The sequence below is a fragment of the Zonotrichia leucophrys genome, chromosome 15 (genome assembly GCF_028769735.1).
Source record: "Zonotrichia leucophrys gambelii isolate GWCS_2022_RI chromosome 15, RI_Zleu_2.0, whole genome shotgun sequence".
Lineage (NCBI taxonomy): Eukaryota > Metazoa > Chordata > Aves > Passeriformes > Passerellidae > Zonotrichia > Zonotrichia leucophrys.
In genome coordinates, this window is record NC_088185.1 from 8,470,601 (window position 1) to 8,484,322 (window position 13,722).

Here is a 13,722-nt window from a genome sequence, read left to right on the forward strand (position 1 = left end):
AACAGAGCTGGTGAGATCCTGCCCCTGCCCATGGCACATCCCAGCTCACCAGCCTGTGGCCCTTCTGGACCAGCACAGAGAACCTGGCCTCACATCCACCCCTTGTGTCAGTGTTTGGGTACATGCCTAAAAGCTGGGAGCAGTTTCAGTGATCTCTGGAATGAGGGCATCCCCAGTGCCTCTCTGGAGCGCTGAGACCTTGGCAGGGCACAGTGAACACGTCCAGACTGAGCAGCTACAAAGGCGCCTTTGTCCCAAAAGGTAAAGATTTGCAGAGCTCAGTTATAACCCAAGTTACACCATTGGAACAGCTGAAGGAGAGGCAAGTAAAGGGATGGAAGGAAAAGCAGCAGTTTGGTGTGACGTGAGTCACAAGTAGAACAGCTATGGGGCATCTCTTCCCAGCACCGAGGGGCCTGCAGGTGAGGAAGGCAGGCAGTGAGCAGGGGTGAGGGAGAAGGGAGCTGAGAGGGGCTCTCCTGGGGACTGGCTGTAGGTTTTGCAGGGTGCTGGAGGCATTGCTGGGCTGTCCAGGTCTTTGGTGTGCAGTGGTTTCACAGCACCCAGCCGTGTGTCTCCCTGGGGTACCATGGGTGGGACTGCAAGGAAGCACCAGGTGTGAGTGCACCCCTGTGAGCTCCAGGGCCTCGCTTCTCACCTGGGCTTAAACTGCACTGAGGGTGAGGGAGCTTGGGTTTCAACTTTGCTAAGCAACCTGATCTCAGCCACACCTTCTCTATTTTATTCCCAGCTACTCAGTCAGTTACAAACACAGCATCCAAGATGTTCTCTCTCCTCCTGTGGATCGCAGCTGCCAGGCCTTCCTGTTTGTCCTCGGGAGGGGCAGAGCCAGGCTTTCCTTCCCCTCCTGAATCTTGGCCATGGCCTCTCCCCAGTTTCTTTGTCTGGGCAGGAGCTGGGAATTGAACTGGCTGTGGGAAAGTTGGCTGTGGTACTGAGTCCACACTCCTGCCTGGATGGCTGTGGGACATCACTGAGAGCACACAGAGGCACCAGCAGCAACAATCCTCCCCTTCCCTTCCCCACACAGAGCATGGCTGCTCTGGGAGATGGTTCCATGCCACTAAACTGTGGTGTAGAGCTGCTGCAAGCAGTTTGTAATCTAATTTATTAAGAGCTTTGAATCCTTACAAAGAGTATGTTGGATACATGCAAAGCATCTGCATTATTACAGTGATTAGGGCAGCAGAGATGGGGAAAGGGGAAGGAGGGAAAATACAATTTCTCTGCTTTCAGCAGAAAATAAATCAACTTTCACAGAGAATTCTGGCAAAGCCAAAGGCTGTGCTGTCATTAAAAATGATTTTTTATTAAGCTGAACTCTCTCTTCTCTCATATTGTATGATATGACAGCTCTCTTTTGATGGGAAAGCTTTCATTTGGCCAGAGAAAGGGATAATTTGCTTCTTTTAAGGAGTTAATCCTCTGGTCCATTTCCGGGCTGGGAACAGCCATCCTCCCCCTTCCTTGGATGGGAGCTGCAGCACAATGGAGATCATAACCACCTCAAATCTACACCCGAGATGGAGAAATCAGATTTCCTTCTCCAGTCATTTTTGTAGGATTAGCTAAATCTTAGATCCACACTAACCCTTCACAAAGCTGCCAAGATTAGTTAGAATTTATTTTACTTGCAGGGGGGTTTACGGTTTTCTTTCCAAAGGGATTATATCTCTCTCACTATATATATATATTTAGAGTGGCTTCAGTCATAACACAGCTAGGTCAGAGGGAGGAAAAGAGTGTGTGTGCGTATAAAATAAAAACTCAGCTGCAAGAATGACAGTCACTTGAAACGCCAAGACAAAGCCATGGTTCTGGATGGCTTTGCCAGTCCATTTCAAAAGCCACATGAGCTGTCCTTTCCCTAGCAAAACCCTGCTAGGGAGGCAGTGAAGGGAGAGCAAAGCCCCCAGCTGGGCTGCCTGCTTGCCCAGGATGTCTGCAGAGCCAGTGCCAGGGGCTGAGGCTGCCAGGAGAGGCCTGAAGAAGCCACGTCCGTTCAGCATCGAGCACATCCTCTCCAGCCCCCCGGAGAAGAGCCCCCAGGTCTTGGTGCCCCTGTGCCTACGGAGCATCCTGGGCTGCACACCCCAGAGGCCCTGCGAGCTGGAGACCATCCCAGCCAGCTCCCTGCAGGAGGAGGAGGAGGAGGAAGAGGAGGAAGAGCTGGAAGGGGCAGGCTGCAGCTGCTGCTGCTGTTCTCACACGAGTGCCCGTTCCCTGCAGGAGCTGCCGGCGTGGCTGGGTGAGTGCTGGGCTGGGTGAGTGCTGGGCTGGGTGAGTGTTGGGTTGGGTGAGTGTTGGGTTTGGTGAGTGCTGGGCTGGGTGAGTGCTGGGTTGGGTGAGTTTGGGTTTGGTGAGTGCTGGGCTGGGTGAGTGCTGGGCTGGGTAAGTGTTGGGTTGGGTGAGTGCTGGGTTGGGTGAGTTTTGGGCTGGGTGAGTGCTGGGCTGGGTGAGTTTGGGTTTGGTGAGTGCTGGGCTGGGTGAGTGTTGGGTTGGCGAGTGTTGGGCTGGGTGAGTGCTGGCTGGGTGGTTTGGGCTGGGTGAGTGCTGGCTGGTGAGTGTTGGTTGGTGATGCTGGCTGGGTGAGTGCTGGGCTGGGTGAGTGCTGGGTTTGGTCAGTTTGGGTTTGGTTCAGGTGTGGGGCTCCCTGAAGGGCTGGTGCCAGTGCTGGGGGCAGGGGAAAACCTGGCTGTTAATGGCAATATGGCACCTGGCACAGTGGTCTTGGGGCCGATGCCCAGCAATCTGAGCTGTTCCTAGCAGGGCTCCTGAGAGTGCAACTTTCACCTGAAATGCTACCAGGGCTGCCCACGTGCACAGCTGTGCTTGTGCTTCCTGACATCACCAACCCTGGGGAACCTCACCCATCCTTTAAGGAAAAGAGTTTTGGCTATGTCTAGCAAAATTACTGTGGAAAATAAAAAGTAGCAAACCCTTAAAAATGCAGTTCGAGAGCATCCTGAAAGTTCAGAATTCCCTTGTGCCAGGGCTGAAACACAGATCTTTGCTGGTCTGTGAGTTTGCAGTTATTTTCTGGAGCTGGCCATAGTGCAACTGGTAAGTGAACAAAGAAAGCCCAGCCAGTGCTCACCACCTGCATCCTTCTCCCAGAGTCATGCCCTACGCTCTTCTCCCACTTGCACAGTGACCACTCAGCTTGGCACCCGCTCCAGGTGCCTGGCTGCCACCTTCCAAACAGCAGCAGGGATACAGCTGATGCCTGAGCTGCCTTGAGCATGGCGAGTGTTTGAGCCCCATCCCTGTAACCCCGCTGCTGTTCCTGTCCCCTGGCAGATGCGCGGCTGCCCTGGCCCATGCGGCTCCTGCAGCCGGCGCTCAGGGCGTGCAGGAGCTCCCAGGAGAAGGCAGAGCTGCAGGGCCTGCAGCAGCAGCTGCAGCGCCGCACGCGCCGGCACCGCACCATCTTCAGCGAGGAGCAGCTGCAGGCGCTGGAGACGCTGTTCCACCAGAACCAGTACCCGGACGTGGTGACCCGCGAGCACCTGGCAAACCGCATCCACCTCAAGGAGGAGCGCGTGGAGGTGAGATCCTGCTGAGGGCAGAGCTCGTGTGTTCCTGCAGCCCCCCAGGAGCACACACTGGGGCAATGTGCTGTCTTTTTTTGGGGAGCTGCAGACCCACGGCCTTGTTTTAGCATCCATCCTTGTGTGTTTGACAAAAGAGAGTTTAAGGTTGGTGAGCAATGGAAGAACATAAACCATTTCAGCTGGGCTAGTTTGTACTGGCACCCAGTCCCACACACACACGATGCCTCTCTCCCAGAATTACCCACAGACATGCCCAGCTCTGCTGCTCATCCCCTGCACCCAAGGGTGTATCCCTTACCTAAGTGATCTGCCTGACTTCTGAACTAGTCCCAGCTCCCTTGTGCCCCTCACATGTACCTGAGCAAGACAGCAGCAGAGGCACTGATTACATTTTGTATCAAGCCTTTCCATCACAGTACCTTACAGCCCAGGAGGGCCACTGCCTGTCCCCCTCCCAGTAACACCTGACGTGCAAGAGCCCTTTTCCTGTTCTGCACTTTCCAGGTTTGGTTTAAAAATCGTCGGGCGAAGTGGCGACACCAGAAGAGGGCGAGTGCCTCGGCAGTGACCCTGCAGGCCAAGCAGCCCCCCAAGGAGGGCTGTTAGTGCCCGCAGGGAGCACCAAGCACCCCCTGCCCGGGCTGGCAGGCTCAGGGGTGACCCGAGGGGCTGATGCAGCAAAAGGAACCTCTGTGGTTCACAGGAGGAGGAGGACAGGTAAAAGCAGACATGGCATTGCCACATGCCTCTCCCAAACCGAGTTCACATGGCAAATGACTGGGCAGGCAGGACCTGCAGGGGACAGAGCTGTACCGGTGTTAAATCTGTGTGCTGTAAGAGAAACTCCCCTTCTTGTCTTTGCTCTGTGCACGTAGTATTTGTGCTTGTTTTATTGATGTAGATTTGCAAAATATTCTGCAAATGAATGTTTCCTGTTTGCAGCACCTCAGCGGCATCTAAAGTTGCTTTTGGGGTTGAACTCGCTGGACTAGCGATTTGTTTCAAAACAAAGGAACGCGGGTTTCCCCCCATATCCCTGGGGAGAGGCGATGACCCTGCTGTGCTGAGAGGGCTGGCACGGGCAGGTTCGCCTCCACCCCTCTGCCAGCCAGCCCCGGGCACAAGGAGCCGCGTCCGCGCTCCCGACGGGCCCGAGGAGAAGCCACGAGCTGGAAAGCAACGAGATCAATAAAAGTGCCCGGGCACCGGGGCAGCCAGCCGGGGTCCGCTCCCCGCAGCCCGGGCGTTTCTGAGGAGCTGGGGGCGTGGGGGGGATCCGCCCGGCGCCCATCCCGTGTCCTGTCCCGGTTCCCATCCTGTCTGTATCCCGGTTCCCATCCCGTGTGTACCCCTATTCCCATCCCGGTTCCCGATCCGGCTCCGCCGCTGTCACGGCCCGGGCCCGCCCGGCTCCTCCGGGCCGGCAGGGGGCGCTCGCGCTCCTCCCGGGGCCGGGCGCGCATTCCGATCCCGCGGCGCGGGAATGTGACGTCACTGCCCGTCGCGTTCGCGGTGGCGGAGGAGGCGGAGCAGGAGCGGAGCGGTTCTGACGCCATGGAGGCGATGCCGGTGCCCCCGGCCTCTCCCGCCGCTCTGGTGCCGGCTCCCGCCGCGGGCCCCGTCGCCGTGACGGGGAAGGAGGTGGTGTCGCCGGCCGCGAGGCACCCGAAGAAGATCCTGGATGAGGAGGCCTATATCGAGGTAAGGCAGCGGCCCGGGAGTCTCCGCCCGCCGGTGCTTGGACCGAGCGCTTCCAGCGCGGCTGGGCTCGGCGGGGCTCCGCGGGGCAGGGACGGCCCGTGCCCGCTGCAACCGCGGCTCGGGTGGAAATCCCGCCGGGGCCGCCCCTCGGCTCCCGCCCGTCCTGCGGCGGAACCGCCCGCGCTCTGCCGCCGGCCCGGGGCTGCCCGGCCTGCCTGGGTTTGGCACCGCTCGCCCCGAGCTGTGCCGGCGCTCCGGGTGTCCCAGCGGGGCACTGCAGCTGTCTCTGTCTTTGCAGAGCTTGGAGAAGATCATCCAGCGAGACTTTTTTCCTGATGTGGAGAAGCTGCGAGCACAGAAGGAGTATCTGGAGGCTGAGGAAAATGGAGACTTGGAGAAAATGAGACAAATTGCTATCAAGTTTGGCTCTTCCTTGAACAAATCGTCGAGGGACACACCTGCACCCTGTAAGAACTGGCTCTGTGGGGCATGATGGGATTGTATCTGATATTGCTGGTCTTTATCTAATTTTTTGCAGGCAATGCTTATCTTATAGATTCAAGGTTGATGTTGCATGAGAGCTAAGTGTACCAGTTTGGGCAGCAGCCAGTGTCTGGTGGCTTCATGCTGAATTCTCTTTGATGGTGTCTAATAACTCCTTGAGGGAAGGGTTTTGGGAAAAGCAGCCTTTTAATAAGCGTTTCTTATAGGCATCTCTTGCCAAGTTCCTGCTCTCTAGGGAATGTTATGTGCTCTCTACTGGGAGAAATCCTAATGTTTTGAATCCTTATTTTAGTTTGTAGTTTTAGGGGTTCTTGTTGCATCTATGGACATTTGAGATTTTCATGTATCAGGGACAGAAGGTGAGGGAAGCTCGTGGTTATCAGAGATTCCCACAGCATATACTCGGCTGTGGTTCTCCTGGGGGTTTCTCCCAGCAGGAGAAAAATGTCTTAGATGAGGCCAAAATCTTGTTTGGAGGTTGAGAGAATTGAACAGAGCACTGTGGAGTTCTTTTCACAAGTTTTTTATTTAATTTTTATTCTCTTGATATGCCTTCTGTGACTTGTTTGGTACATCATCCTTAGAGCAAATCCTGTTGTGTGCTTCAGTAACCAGGTGAATTTTTATTTTGTTTGTGGCAGATGTTACCCCAGCCACGTTTGAAACCCCAGAAGTGCATCCAGGTGGCCTTCCAGTGGGAAATAAATCTAAAGCTGGCATCAAGACTGCAGAGGAAGGTAGGAGAATTATCTAGCTGAATTCTTCCAAAAATAAATTGTCTACCAGCAGCTGGCCACTTGTACATTTCACCTTTAAAATAAATTGCTGTAAATGCCATAAAAGGGTTTATATGTGTTCCAAACCTGATTTATTACTGCACCACTCTGTGTGGATCTATGTCTTGGCCAAGCTTGATGGTGGTTATTGGTGTGTCTGTGGAGGAAGGTCAAGAGCACACACTGTGCTCCCCTGGAAAGGGAGGCATTAACCTTCCTCAGGCTTCTTCCCTTCTCTTGGTAGGAGAAGCAGAGAAGGATGAGAAAGATGCTCTTCCCAGCCTGGACACGTTCCTGGCCAAGCACACGAGCGAGGACAACGCCTCCTTTGAGCAGATCATGGAGATGGCCAAGGAGAAGGAGAAGGTCAAGCACGCCTGGCTGTACAGCGCAGAGGAGGAGTACACCCGGGTAGGGATGGCTCTGCTCTGCCAGAGGGACTCAGCAGGGAAACCATTTCACTCTGCTTCTGCTAAGGCTCAGCTCCCTGGGGCCTGGGACTGCTCTGTGCTTCCTTGTGCACTCCTGTTTTTCTGTCACACAGAAGGAACAGTGCTGACTTAGTTGCTGAGGTTTTGTCTCTTCTGTAAGCAGCAACACCAGGGAGAGCAGCTGAGCACAGTTCCTGCTGTTTGTCCATCAGCCTCTCATTATTTGCAGCTTGTCTGTCTTATTTCAGTTTTCAGTGTCTGTTATCAGTAATAACCCACTCCGCTGCTGAAGCACAGAGCTGCATGAGCATGGCTGGCTGTGCTGCCTTCCTCAGCCCCCTGCAGGGGAGCTCCAAGTGCTGCTCTGGGCCTGCCTTGTCAGTCTGAGCAACTGGCACATTGATGATGTGGGATGCAGTGCCCTTTCATGAAGTTTGGCACTGACATGTGGGTGTTTGCTGCTGTTTCTTGAGGCAGTGTTATTTTTGTTATCCCAGCTATCCCTCACAGTCTGTTACAAACCTTATGCAAAGTGTTCTAGGGCAGGTGGCTGAGCTTGTGACTGAGCTCTCCAAGTTGTGTTTGCCTGAATAAAAGATTGCAGGAGGCTGCTTCAGACTTTTTTTTTCTCACCTTTCAAAATTTTTTTCTATTGCCCTTTCAGCAACAGAATGAAAACCTGGCACTTCCTTCAGCTGAGCAGCAAGCTCTGGAGAATGTGAAAGCTGGGCTGGATACCTGGCAATACACAGCTCGAAACACCCTCATGTATTATCCCACAGGTGAGGCATTGGCTCCAGACAGTGCTTACAACATTTCTGCATGTGACTGAGCAGCTGTTACAGGCAATGCTGTGCTTTTTCTTCTGTAAAGTTATTTTTTCTTTTTTTCTTGGCCTCTGATTCTAAACTTTGATTATGTTCTATTTGCCATTGAGAAGCTCATCTGTATTATAGAAGTACTTGTTTTCAGCAGCCAAAGTTCTTTCCTGGCCTGTCTCCTTCATGAGCACTTGTTGTCATCTTCATTCATTGTTTGCTTCTGCTCAAAGAGTCCTCCTTGGACTTGTTAGTCTGTTTGTTGCTATAGAAAAATACATATTTTTGTAAATGTACTTTCTTTTTTGGCTGTAAATGTACAGTTGATAATTTCTGTGAACCAGTGAAGTAAAGGGCTCTTTTTTAAAAGGCATTTTGCTTTTCTAGGTGTGCCTGATGAGAGTGAAGTTTTTAAGAAGCCCAGGGAAGTTGTGCATCGAAACACACGTTTTGTGAAGGACCCTTTTAGCCAAGCTGTGAGCAAATCACAGCTCCAACAAGCTGCAGCCCTCAATGCTCAGGTTGGATAATTTTACTTCTGATTCCAGTCTAGTTAGGCTTTGCTCTCTGGTGGGATTCATCCCCCAGAATTGTGTGTGTGTGTGGATGCAGCTGACTCTCACCTTTCTCCACATGAACAACATTGTCTTTTTAATTTCAGTACAAACAGGGCAAAGTGGGACCTGATGGGAAAGAACTGATACCACAAGATTCTCCAAAAGTGAACGGGTATGGATTTGTGGCTACCCCCTCTCCTGCCCCAGGTAAGAGGGTTTTCTTATTTCTTCTGCTTTAACAGGAGTATTACTGCACTTTGATGCTCTGTTCAACACTAGAGTGTCATTACAGGGTTAGATGATGAATAAAACCTCGTGCTGTGTATGCCAGCTGCATACAGGGCTTAAATCCTAGTCCAATACACTGTAGGAGAAGTCACACTGCACCAAGAGGCTCTGAAGTTGCTGTGCCATTGCTCAAGAATCATCTAGGTGTTTGTAGTGAACAAACTGATTATTTTTCTTCGAGTTGAAACGTGGTATCTGAATTTGTAGCTGTTCTGCACCAGCCATGCTGTTTCTCTGTGCTTTTTGTGGTTATGCCAACACTTGGACATTCTGGGGCTTTCCCTCTGGGAAGCCTGCAGGTGGCGTTTGGGGCACCTCCTTCCTCCATCGTAAATGCCTTCTCCAAACCTGGGCAGGGGAATTTTCCAGCCAGAGACTTAAATGGGCTCTGAGAATCCGTTCTACACCTGTTAGACAAAATGTAGTCACTGGTTGGTACAGGCTGCCCCTGAGATGATTGGAGGGAACATTTGGTTATTACATGTCCTTAAATCCTCTGCCTGTTTTCTTACTTTTAAAGAGTTTCCTGTGTCCAAGGAGTTTCCATACAGCAGCAGAGGGGAGGACTAGTACTGTAGAAGGAAAAATGAAAGTGTCACTAATCAAAAGTTAGCAAATGGAAAAATGAAGGCATGGAATGGGTGGTACTTGGTTGTTGTAACTGAGAGGGTGACACAGCTACAGGCAATCCCTTTAATGGGAACCACATGTTGTGGTGTGATTTCCTCTGCAGTGTAGGGAGCTCCTTTCTTGATGAATTTGCTGCATTTTCTAATTTGCTTTGCTTCTCTCTCTCTTCTTTTTTTTTTTTTTCTTTTTTTTTTGTGAATGACTAGTGAAATGTCTTGCATAGGCATAACTTGTTGAAATTGTTTTTAGGTGTGAATGAGTCACCTTTTATGACATGGGGTGAAATTGAAAGCACCCCTTTACGTCTGGAAGGGTCAGAAAGACCTTATGTGGACAGAACACCTGGCCCAGCTTTCAAGGTATTTCATGTCAGCATGACATTCTTTTCTGGGGGGGAAGAACTAAGAAGGGAAAGGCAATGAGTAAGTAATAGATTAACATGGAGTGTGACACATCTCTGGGTGGTGTTCCCAGTCCTTGAAACTAATAATCTCGTTTGTGCTTGGAGGGTGGAGGTGAGCATGGATCCACGTGAAATCTTGTTGGTGGAGCTACCTGAGGTGGAACACACACTGCTGGCAGGAGAAGGAGATTCTGCATTTGGGGGTGGGCCCAGGCAGAGGAGCTTTCAGAGGAAGCTGAGGACATGCTCAATTTTTCTGATTTTAATGTGTGAATAGGTGGAAATTTAGCATTTCCCTCTGTCTTTATCTTCTGGCTGTTGCAGCCTGAGGCAGATGTATCAGTTGAGAGTAGAAAAGACACTCTGGCTTTGCTAATGGCACCTAACCCTGCATGCTACTTGTCTCCTGCTGGTGTCTTTGAATGTGAGATGTCTGAGACTCTTAGTTTAAGAAGGGTGTAATTTGCTGTATGTGCCACTGTTTTGTCAGACTCCAAAGGCCTTGACTGGTTCTCCTGCTGTTTAACAATATCTGTGTATGGCTGAGAGCTGGCTGGCTACAGGCCAGGCAAGACACAGGTGACATTGTTTGTGTAGAAGAAACAGCAGGAGGAAATGCCAGAGGTAATGGCTGCTTCCTTGACTGGACTGGTTTTACAGTTTTTGTTACTTGCAAAGGCAGGTTGAAGGTCTCTGTGTCCTCTCTGGCTTTTATGCAGCAGCAAAGAGGTGTGGGCTGACCCCACTTCTCCCTGCTTTAGATCCCTGTGCATTGGAATCCAGCTTTGAAGGTGCTTTGACTCATTTTTTCTGCACTCTTTGAGTGAGCTGTGTGTGATGCATTTTTAGATCCTGGAGCCCGGACGCCGTGAGAGGTTGGGACTGAAGATGGCCAATGAAGTGGCAGCTAAAAACAGAGCAAAGAAGCAGGAGGCACTTCGAAAAGTGACAGAAAACCTGGCCAGGTGAGACTTCTGTTGGGACAGCAGAACTGGGGGTGGCTGTTATCTGATGAGATGTAAATCAGCACATGTAGAAAGGGAGGGATTATCGTAAGGAAGGATGGGAAGAGGTACATTTGGACTGAAAGTTTTTAGAAATTAAAAATTTAGAAACTAAAAAACTTAATTCCTGAGGGAAAGTGGCTGGTGGCTGTCCCTGACACTCTTTGTCAGCATTACTGCTCTGCCCTGCAGCCACCCAGTGATGCCTCTGGATCAGTGCCTTTCCTCATTGCAAAGGGGAGACATGATAAGAGTTGCTTGGGGAGGGTCACAGGAAGGACAGAATGGGCTCAAAGGAAAAGTCAGGCAGTGCCACTCAGGTTTGGGAGGGATGTTTGAGGTTTTTCTGTCACTGTTTCTCTAGAGAGACAGGCTGCATTTACCTGCAGGCAGTGGCCCTGCTCTGTGGGGGAACTCATGTTGGGAGGCAATGTTGCTTTTCCTGATAAAGGCAGATTTTTTTACTATAAAATTTCTTAAAGCTGTTTATTCTTTTTCAGCCTTACTCCAAAAGGACTAAGCCCAGCAATGTCACCAGCTTTGCAAAGACTTGTGAACAGGACTGCAAGTAAATACACGGACAAAGCCCTGCGAGCCAGCTACACCCCCTCCCCAGCCCACACAGGAACTCCTGGGTACAAGACCCCAGCCAGTGGGCCTCAAACCCCCCAGAGCACCCCACAATCTAGGACAGTATCTCAGACACCAGTATCTCAGGATACCACATCCATCACGGACAATTTGCTGCAGCTTCCCAAGAGAAGAAAGGCATCTGATTTCTTCTGAACATTCCAGTCACCACCAAGGTGACAGTGATCTGGCTGTGCTCAGTGAACTGTGGACTGGATACTGGAAACTGGGAAAATGGACATCATTTCTTAAAGATATATTTCTGTTTTTAAGAGGGCTTGCATTTAAATTAATTTCTGTACAGCTATATCTGTTTCTTAAGTGGGGTCAGCCTTTCTTAAAGGCTGAACTGGACTTGGCTCCAGCTTGTCAAACTTGAGTTTGCAGAAGAGGGGACACAACCATGTGTATACTGAGGCATGACACAGAATTTTAGAGAGATTAACTTTAAACTGATGCAGTTCACAAGTTTGACTAACTTGGTGATCTTGTTAAAACCAGCATTCCTTAAGAGGACCCCATTTCTCCTCCACTGCTTACACTTTGCAGAATGGGATTTGCCTTCCTGCTTTTGCTCAGACTTCTGCAGGTTTTGGGCTTGCCCTGTTCTGCAGCTGGCAGAGGGAAGGGATCAGATTTGTTTTGTAGCTGCTCTGTGTGTGACTCCAGAGAGTTGATGATCACAGTCAGGGGCCAGAGACAGTCCTGTGTCACCCACCAGGATGGCAGTGCCATTCTGAAGGACAGAAGTGATACTTCTGATAGCCACACCAGAGCTTTTGTTTGGTGTTCTCCTCCCATTCTTTGGAACTTTTGGCTTTAGTTTTTATAATTGGCCAAAAAAAGGAAAAGCAATTTTAACCATCCATAGGCTGCACTCAGTGCTGTGGTTGCTGCACATGAGCTGATGTTTGTGTGTGGATGAGCCCTTGTGTGGTGTGATCCAGCCTGGAGAAGCACTGGGCACCCTTTAGGAGGAAGCAGGTGTAGCCAGATGTTTTCATTTCTCGCTCCACACTTGTGAACAAGACGCTGTGTGTAACACTTGGCATTTGCTGTAGTCAGGTGATGTTTTCCTGAGGGAACATCCATGGAAAGTCTTACCCAGCAACTTGAGGAGTGTCTGCAGTGTTCTCTGAGGTCTGGGGCATTGGGTGCTGTGTTTGTCTTGGTGGAGAGCTTCCTTTTGTGTGGTTTCCTCTGCCTCTTCCAAAACTTGTGTCCCTGACTGTGAAAAACCCTTCTGAGAGACTCAGTTTTTATAGTGCACCTTGTAAAAATAAATGTATCAACATGGCATTGCTAGGACTCAAAAATTAGTAATTGTTACCTTTTTAGTCCAGAAATACTTGAAGGCTATGTTTTTTCTTTAAGCAAAAAAGTTATTTTCATTATGAATGAATGTAAAAGGAGTGTGTTTGCTAAAGTTTTCATGCTTTCAGAATTGTTCTTTAAGGACTGAACTGACTAAATATTAACCAAGTTCTTAGTTAATTTCAAATACTAATTATTTATTTCACAGTGAAATGCTTGTCTCCGTGAGGCACAGGACCTCTCTGTTAGGTGCACAGGCAGGAGGTCAGACCCTGCTCTGCAGTTTGGGTCACTGAGCAGACCTGGGATGTGGGATTCCACCCATTGGTGGGTGCAGAAGCTCCTCTGAGCATGGGATGCACAGAAAGGCTGAGCAGCATTCGAGGGACTGCAGATGGGACTCCTGACACGTGGATCAGGAGTGGGATGTGGCATCTCTGCCACAGCATTTCAAACTGGCTGTGCTCATACCAAGGAGCAGCTGGAATAATAGGGAAACGTGATATCTGAGCGTGGTTAGCTCCACATTGTGCAGTTCATGCTTAAAAGCAGATTGCATTAAATATTCTGTGGATGGTGTTGGTTTTGTGTTTGTCCTCAAGTGAATTAACCTAGACAGCCACACTAAAATCACAGTCTTGATTCTGCCACTGATGGGCCTTCACATGTTTGTTGGAAATTGAACTTATTTTCAGTTACATGCTGTAAAAGTGGGTCTGTGGAAAGGGCTGGAGTGCTCTTCAGATTGCCTGTTCCTGTAATGCCTGCTGTAATGTCTGTTTTCTGCTTCCTGCTGCAGTTCAGCCCCTGCTAGCTGTAATTAGCAAATCACTAAATTCTTCATTGCCGGATATTTGTGCTGCTGTAGCAGTGGCAGATCAAGTTCCTTACAGGGCCAAATCCAGTGTGAAAGAACCTCTTGGTTCTTGATGACTGGTCATTTCTTTTTCTCCCATTTTCAGCACATTATTTTTCTTTTGCTGTTGCAATATATCTGCATTTTCCTATGTGCAAGACCCAAGCACACTTGCTGCCTCAGCCATAAGAGCATGTGGAGCTCTCCTGATGCTGCAGAAGTAGCTGGCAGTGAG

General features: G+C 50.3%; 2 protein-coding genes across 2 annotated transcripts; both read left to right on the forward strand.

Annotated features, from left to right (window-relative positions):
- The first annotated feature begins 1,850 nt into the window (after positions 1–1,850).
- GSC2 (goosecoid homeobox 2) lies at positions 1,851–4,349 on the forward strand. The gene is made up of 3 exons (XM_064726991.1): positions 1,851–2,269; positions 3,322–3,569; positions 4,080–4,349. Exons 1-3 carry the CDS (start codon positions 1,960–1,962, stop codon positions 4,179–4,181), a joined length of 660 nt encoding a protein of 219 aa, XP_064583061.1. The 5' UTR covers positions 1,851–1,959; the 3' UTR covers positions 4,182–4,349.
- A 714-nt stretch (positions 4,350–5,063) lies between these two features.
- ESS2 (ess-2 splicing factor homolog) lies at positions 5,064–12,614 on the forward strand. Its single transcript, XM_064727069.1, has 10 exons — positions 5,064–5,276; positions 5,575–5,743; positions 6,422–6,517; positions 6,801–6,967; positions 7,652–7,769; positions 8,193–8,326; positions 8,467–8,569; positions 9,530–9,639; positions 10,533–10,648; positions 11,188–12,614. The coding sequence occupies exons 1-10, from the start codon at positions 5,130–5,132 to the stop codon at positions 11,471–11,473; spliced, it is 1,446 nt and encodes a 481-aa protein (XP_064583139.1). The 5' UTR covers positions 5,064–5,129; the 3' UTR covers positions 11,474–12,614.
- Positions 12,615–13,722: the final 1,108 nt, after the last annotated feature.

Bases quoted from the DNA above. Each gene is read 5' to 3' on its own strand.
- ESS2 (XM_064727069.1), top strand. From the start codon at position 5,130: ATGGAGGCGATGCCGGTGCCCCCGGCCTCTCCCGCCGCTCTGGTGCCG. The intron at 6,968-7,651 runs GTAGGGATGGCT...TTGCCCTTTCAG, and splicing joins CAGAGGAGGAGTACACCCGG to CAACAGAATGAAAACCTGGC. The intron at 9,640-10,532 runs GTATTTCATGTC...ATGCATTTTTAG, and splicing joins CACCTGGCCCAGCTTTCAAG to ATCCTGGAGCCCGGACGCCG.
- GSC2 (XM_064726991.1), top strand. From the start codon at position 1,960: ATGTCTGCAGAGCCAGTGCCAGGGGCTGAGGCTGCCAGGAGAGGCCTG. The intron at 2,270-3,321 runs GTGAGTGCTGGG...GTCCCCTGGCAG, and splicing joins GGAGCTGCCGGCGTGGCTGG to ATGCGCGGCTGCCCTGGCCC. The intron at 3,570-4,079 runs GTGAGATCCTGC...TGCACTTTCCAG, and splicing joins TCAAGGAGGAGCGCGTGGAG to GTTTGGTTTAAAAATCGTCG.